At 35.1% G+C, this 7387-nt stretch overlaps 1 protein-coding gene across 1 annotated transcript; it reads left to right on the top strand.

Moving 5' to 3' along the window:
* Positions 1-2748: 2748 nt before the first annotated feature.
* LOC143604628 (uncharacterized) lies at positions 2749-4869 on the top strand. The gene is made up of 2 exons (XM_077081067.1): positions 2749-2956; positions 4141-4869. Exons 1-2 carry the CDS (start codon positions 2789-2791, stop codon positions 4663-4665), a joined length of 693 nt encoding a protein of 230 aa, XP_076937182.1. The 5' UTR covers positions 2749-2788; the 3' UTR covers positions 4666-4869.
* Positions 4870-7387: the final 2518 nt, after the last annotated feature.

Raw genomic sequence — 7387 nt, 5'->3', positions numbered from 1 at the left:
GATACGCGATCCCCTAAGCCACTACTTCATCGCGTATCGCGATGACGTAGTCTGAAAACAGAGGATGCGTGTCCACCACGTGGCGACACGTGGCAGGCCACGTGTCAACACGTGGCATTCATGCTGAATTGCGGTGTCGCGATACGCGACGACCACATGAAGAACTCCATCGCGTACCGGGATATAGTACAAAATCGGCTATAAAAGGGGAAGCTCACGACTCATTCCCCTCACACCTCCCACTCTCTCTAGAATATTTTCTCTCTATACCTAGTTTTGCGTGCCACCAACCCGACAAAAATCACCTCGTAATCTGTGCCAATACCCGACGTTTTCTCAAAGTACGTGCCGACAAGTCACGACGACCGGCCCACATCGTTTTGCGTGCCAATCTCATAGTACGTGCGAAGCTTCGAAGTTCTGACGGTTTAAGTCCCAATACACGATATAGAGTAGAACTGATGCCCGATAGGTTATAAATATATAACTCCGAATACCCGTGTGAGTTAGGGATTCTGTCTTATTTATTATTTTATTATTATAAATGGCTTAGACCATAGTCAGGGGTAGAGCCCGAACATTTATTTCAATTAAACATAATATAATTTTTCTTAAGCGAATGTTATAGCCAAAATAGTATTTCTTTATGACTAAGAAATATAATATTTATACAAGAGATTATAATTAAGAAATTAATGTTTCTTCTTAAAGAAAAAACTCAGTATAGATGTTTCTTCCTGAAGAAGAGACAACATATAATTGGTAAATAAAAAAAGGACTAAAGGTCCAAATGTTTTATATAAACAAATGATTTCATCAAGGTTAAAGCTATATAAAATAGACTAAAGGTCTGAAGCTAGATCGATGACCTAGTTATTTATACAAAGGTTATTCTCGTACTATATGTCCGAGGTAACAAAACAAGAAGAAGAAAACTGATAACATGAATCAGTATTAGAACCATATTATAAACAGAAAAGGTGGATACGCCCTAAACCTTTACAAACTCTTTTATAGTCAGAATGTTTGCATAGGATTTACGAATCCTTAAATCTTTGTGTTACAATAATAAGAAACAGACACTCTGAGTAAGAGTATACATGTGTCTGGATCCATTCATAGATGGTGACTTGGACTTCCCCGAGGCCATGCATATCATCAACATGCCTATAAAATTCTACGGGACTGTTCAGAGAAATGATATTGTGAATATAATTAATTGTACATGTACTTAGGGTAATTTGATCCCAATTTAGTTGGTGCCTAATGAGTAGTCACAAAGGTATTATTGTTGGTTTCACAAAGATATTGAAAAGATTTTACAAAGAGTCAACGTCATTCACCAGCTGTGTGCTGACGTATTTTCCAACCCATTTTACAAGAAAACAAGAAATGTTAGAACAGACAAGCAAGGTAAAATAGAAGATTGGAGAATTAGTCATTAGATGTTATCTGATGGCTGATACGCTTTATATTAAAATATTATAAAGAATTATGTTTTCTAAAGAAATGTATTGAAATATCAAACGGGTATTTAAACCCGAGTTTTCAATTATAATAATATTTTATTCAAGACTTTCGCTAAACGAAACCGCAACTCAGATATATTTACAAAACATGTACGAACTATTGGTCACACGCCTAGACCGTAAGTTGGTGTGTGACAGAGGGAGCATCGTACGTCGGCTACTCGATTGTAGGGTGGAGGTCCAGCGGCCAGAGGAGGGTAGCCGGAGATCGGGGAAGTGTAAGGTGGTACCAACTGCTGAATAAAACTTTGTTTTGTTGAATGTTGATGTCCGGCCTAAATCAAACGTCCAACATTAGGGAACAACAAACAATGTTTTATTTGGTTTTATACAAATAGGGGTAACGTTATATTTTTTCAGGGGTAACGAACTACAACCGACCAAAAGATTGATAAATTTGCACTACCGACGAAAGTTGAGAGATAGCGGAGGCTACCCCTAGCTACAAGTTAGGTCCGCCCCTGCTTAAAACTTGAGAAAGCTATTTATTTGACAAGATCATTTCTTTATCATACATTCATGTATCGGTATTATAGTAGACGCAGTATTCGAATCGCACACAAAAAACTTAAAATTTGAATCAAATTCGAATTCTAGGTTGTTCGAATTTGGTTTTCAAAATTCCATTTAATTCAAGCTCAGTTATCGCATTTTGAATAGAATATGAATTTGCAATTTTCCAATTCGAAGTTCGAATCAAATCACACATTTTATCTTTGCTTTATACGCGTATATATATACATATTAATACAAAGAATTTTAGAAGACTTTCAAATTCTAAGACTAAAAGTTGGAAATTCATAATTGTGATTGTTATTCTATAATATTCTTATCAATTGGTAAAAGAAAAAAAAATTGCTACAAAAATATGTACTTAGATATTATTACTTTGGATAGTTTAAAACATCCACAAATCCATTTGTAAAATAGTTTTTAGAAGGAAACAGCTTATGTCATCATGGATTTAAAATTAAACATTTCTAAAAAAAAAATTTTAAAAAAGTCTTATAATTAAAACCTTTTTTAATAGAAAAAATGGCTAAACTAATTAAAGTTAATAGAGTACAAAATATTATGTAAAACGTTTTTAGTTACTATTCCAAAGAATCAACTAGTACTATAGACATGCATATACCTCACCACCCTCTATTATAAATACACACCCACACTAGCATATGTCACATAACTAGCAGCTAGCGACACCATAAGCTAGAACACATTCTTAAAAAAGAGGTTAAGATTCGTAAGGAGCTAGAAAGATGGAGTTCAAGAAATACTATCTTGATCTAATTCTAGTACCCTTATCATTTATGATATCTATCAGCTATCACCTTTGGTTATGGCATAAGGTCCGGACTCAACCACTTTCAACTGTTATCGGTACCAATGCCCATGGACGTCGGCTATGGGTATCAACTATTATGAAGGTGAGTAACCACTCTAGACTTTCATGGCTGGTTTGCTTTTAAAACACACATGTTAATTAACAATAGTATGATTGTGGTCATCATCATCATCATCATCATCGTACTCAGTATATCCCACCAATAGCAATGCTATGGTAGGGTCTGAGGAGGGTAAGATGTAGACAACCTTACCTCTACCCCATAGGGATAGAGAGGCTGCTTCCGATGAGACCCCCGGCTCGATAGTAGTTTTGCATCAAGCCTTGGACATAAGGCACATAGCACTCAATCATCGGGACACCGGTTGATTGGTGCATGTGCCCTTGTCTTTCGGCTATCAACGCCACCACATGATGCCTGAATAACCTTCCCCCACTTTTAACGTTATTTTCACGAGATTAGTAAAATAATGTCAAAATTAGTGCAATTTTACTTTTGCCCACCCGAGAGTTCACACATATATACATTATATGCGTGCACCGCCAGCAGGGCAACAATAGTATGATTGTGGTGATTATTGTAATTTCTGAACAACTTTAATTTGACACCTTTGATATATATATACATATATATATTCATTCGATGATACACTAGTGGTGTTTCTTTTCATGAGATTGAGAGTTTGTGTTTCATGGTGTGGTTAGTATGTAGATTTAATAGTAAAGTTAACGGGATGGGTGTTAATTTGCCGTTCTAAAAAATCAAACACATGAAATAAGAAACAATTTAATTAATATAAATATGATTAATTCATTTGTAAACATGTTTAGTGGAGTGGGTAGACACGTTTGAGTGCATATCCGTGCAGGAATCCATAAAGGTATCAGGTTCAGGGTGGCAACTTCAAGTGGGATTCTGAGGGTGTGAAAAGGCGGTTTATGTCCTATTAAAAAGATATACCACAAGAAATTGTGTTTATCTATTCTGAAAAGACAAACATGTCAATTTATAAATTTTTGTAGATTTACCATCAAGAAGCTCGCTGCGCATACAAGCGAACTCTGTAGAAACTCCTTCGTTTGCAGGGGTAGCGAATTGCCTAGAAAACTTTTAAATTTTGAACATCTTAACAGAATCGTAGATCACTTACTAATTCTATCGTGTTGTCTACGTTGCCAGTTTATATTCAAATATCGTATAGAGCAATATTCATATTGTATATTAAGCGTCACCCCTTAAACTACATTTTTACCATCTTTTGGCAGGATAATGACAAGAAAAACATCTTAGCCGTCCAGACATTTAGAAATACAATCATGGGATCAACCTTAATGGCCACCACGTCAATGCTTTTGTGTTCTGGTTTAGCAGCAGTTATCAGCAGTACTTATAGTGTTAAAATACCACTTAACGACGCTATATACGGAGCACATGGAGAATTCATGGTGGCGTTAAAGTATGTGACACTCCTTGTTATATTCCTCTTTTCTTTTATGTGCCATTCTCTGTCAATTAGATTCATAAGCCAAGTGAACTACTTAATCAACTGCCCACAAGATTCTACAATAGTGACTACCACGTATGTATCCGAGCTTTTAGAGAAGAGTTTTTCACTTAACGCAGTAGGAAACCGCCTTTTTTATTTGGCGCTTCCGGTTGTGCTCTGGATATTCGGGCCGTTGCTCGTGTTTCTATGCTCTATGACGATGGTGCCTGTGTTTTATAATCTCGATTTCTTGTTCGGAGAACCGAAGAAGGGAAGGGTGAGTGAGGTAGCAAATGAGGTGTAAACATGGTTGCTGAGATTGTAGAACACTCTTTATATGATGTAAACCCTTTTTTTATGAAATTGAATACACTTCTAGTTTTATGAGCACAAGGTTGATTGTGAATAATGTTTACTGATCAATGGTGTTTGTTGTGATATTAAAAAGTAAATTTCATTAGGAAAGTGGCAATATTTAAACCTTAATTTATATAATTCAGGCAAAAGTATTTTTATTATCTTTTTACCTTTTTGGTCATGATACTTATTTCTACTTTAGAAGATGGATTATAGTTATGCGGTATTATAAACACCGCATTGTTGCTCCTTGTGATGATATGGTAGCGATGTTGACGACAAGCACCGCCCTCTCTTCGGTTTTGCCACAAATTCTTTGCCACTCGTGGAGATATGCATAGAGATCAGATTTCGATGTTTCTCTTTTAAAGAAATTGCTATTTTTTTTTCTAAAATATAAAACCAATGAATTGTTTAATGCGAATATATATATTTTTAAAAATTAATGACTTGGATAGTTGGGTGAATCTAAAGTTAGTTTTAAATTTCTATAATTAATATAAAAATGTTATTTTATTTTATTTAGTTATTAATGAAAGTTTTTAATTAATTTTGTTGTTGTTTTGTATAGTTTTATTTTAGTTTTTATTAGTTAATATTTTAAAGAGCGCAAATTATTATTTTTGGATAAGGAAGTATATGCCATTCCTATTTTGATGGGTGTTAAATAGAAGGTTAGGGTTTCGAATCCCATAGTATACAAATATTTAGTCGCTTTAAAAAAAATGAAATGGAGAGTAGATGGGAGTGATCATATATTTTTTTGGTTGAGTGTAAAAGGTGAATGAGTAGGGTGTGTAACATGTAGTGAAAGTTAACATCAAGTAAGGCTTCCGTGAATTTAATTCTTCTAGCCCTTTTGGATTCTTTTTTCTCATGAAAAATTTATAATTGAGTTACTCAAAAATACTAAATTATTAAGAGAGTCTTTTTAATCCAATAAGCCTTAGAAAAAGCAACTGTAACTTCAAATTAAAAGTATTTTTTAATCAAATAGCAACTCACTCACGCACTCGTATAATCTTTCTTCCAAGTAAATGTACACCGTTATCTATATAAAGTAAAAGTGGTTGTTGGTGTCATAAATTTTAAGCTTACTCTTGACTTTTAGATATGTTATTTGGGAGGTTAATCAATGTGATGTGTTGTTCTGATGGTTGATATTTTGTTTGTTAAAACTGTGGTGAGATGAGGCGCATGCTCGAATACGGTTTTAAGCAGGGTGCCTTTGTTTTATTTTAGGTCTTAGATATATTATCATTATCATTATTATTATCAACATTTTATATCTATGGTTCTCGTTTTACTAACACCCGGGTTTTACCGACCAAATAAATATTTTTAACTAATTTAATTTTTCATATGTTAATCATCGAACACACGGGGTCTTCTCTGTCCGGTTCGGGACTACTCGATTGCACCGAATCATCATACATTTGTTCTTTCTCGGTTAGTTGTTGTGCGGCACCAATTGCTACTTCTTCGTGTAGCTTTTCTTCAACATCGAGCTCTCCTTCAAGATTAGATGTATGTTGGACACGGTTCGCCGTATCCAAGTGGTCTTTTAAGCAAATGCACATTTCCAACGATTTCGGTGTTATCCTCGTCCTTCGTATCGTTAGATTCCTACCACTCAAAGAAAAAGCACTTTCCGAAGCTACCGTAGAATCTTGGACGGTTAGTAAATCACGGGCCATGGCGGCAAGCACTGGGAATTGGTGTTCCATTTGCTTCCACCAACCCAAAATATCAAAGTTTTCAAAATCATTTGCCGTGAACATAAAATCGGTTGCACCATACCGGCTTAGCTCACTATTTGGTGCGCTACCACGAGCTTTTTTAAGTTAATCGTTTCGTATATCATTAAACAAACTTATGTTTGGGTTACTTGATGATGACGAGCTTTCTCCACAACCCATTGATTGTCGAACGCTCGTTGTCGAACCATATTTAAGAGCATAATGTTCAAACATGTTTTCTAAATAAGTAATAAATTTTCTCACTTGTTTTGATGCATAATTCGGGTCATCTAAATGCAACTCCAAAGCCCAATCAATTTTTTCAATTAAAGTTTCAACCCCGGTAACGGTTAAAGTCGGGTTCAATGCGGCGACAAAAATAAAAACCGACGGCAATTCTTCAAAATATTTTCTCAATTTTAATTTCATTGGAGCTATCATATAATCATACATTGGATCAACATATTCAAAATCGTTTATTTTGACACAAACTAACCAAATTTGATGAAGAACCAACGGACTCATCGGATAATAAACTCCCGACAAGTAAGCGGCTGCGTTTTTAAAATCTTTAAGCAACTCGCTTAACTTTGAAATCATTTTCCAACCCCTCATCGAAAATGCCCTAACCTTTCGTTTCTTAGCAAGATTGTCATGAAATAGTTACAGGGTCGGTCTTTGTCTTAACCCGTTATCAAGCATAAACCAAGTCGAATTCCACCTAGTAGGAACGTCGAAATACGGACCTAAAGTGACGGAATTCGTATCGATACACAATTGCAAATATCTTGTATGTCTTTGCTTACTAGCTCCATAACATTATTCTAAAACGCTCGGTTACCCTTTTTATTTGCTTAACTATTAAACCGTTAAACCATCTTGTACAACCAAGTTAATGATATGTGCAACACATCGAGTATGAAAGAAAAC

This window comes from Bidens hawaiensis, unplaced genomic scaffold (assembly GCF_021521415.1).
Source record: "Bidens hawaiensis isolate Kalapana, Puna unplaced genomic scaffold, B.hawaiensis_p1.1 tig00000237_1, whole genome shotgun sequence".
Lineage (NCBI taxonomy): Eukaryota > Viridiplantae > Streptophyta > Magnoliopsida > Asterales > Asteraceae > Bidens > Bidens hawaiensis.
This window is presented reverse-complemented; position numbering and strand designations above follow the sequence as displayed.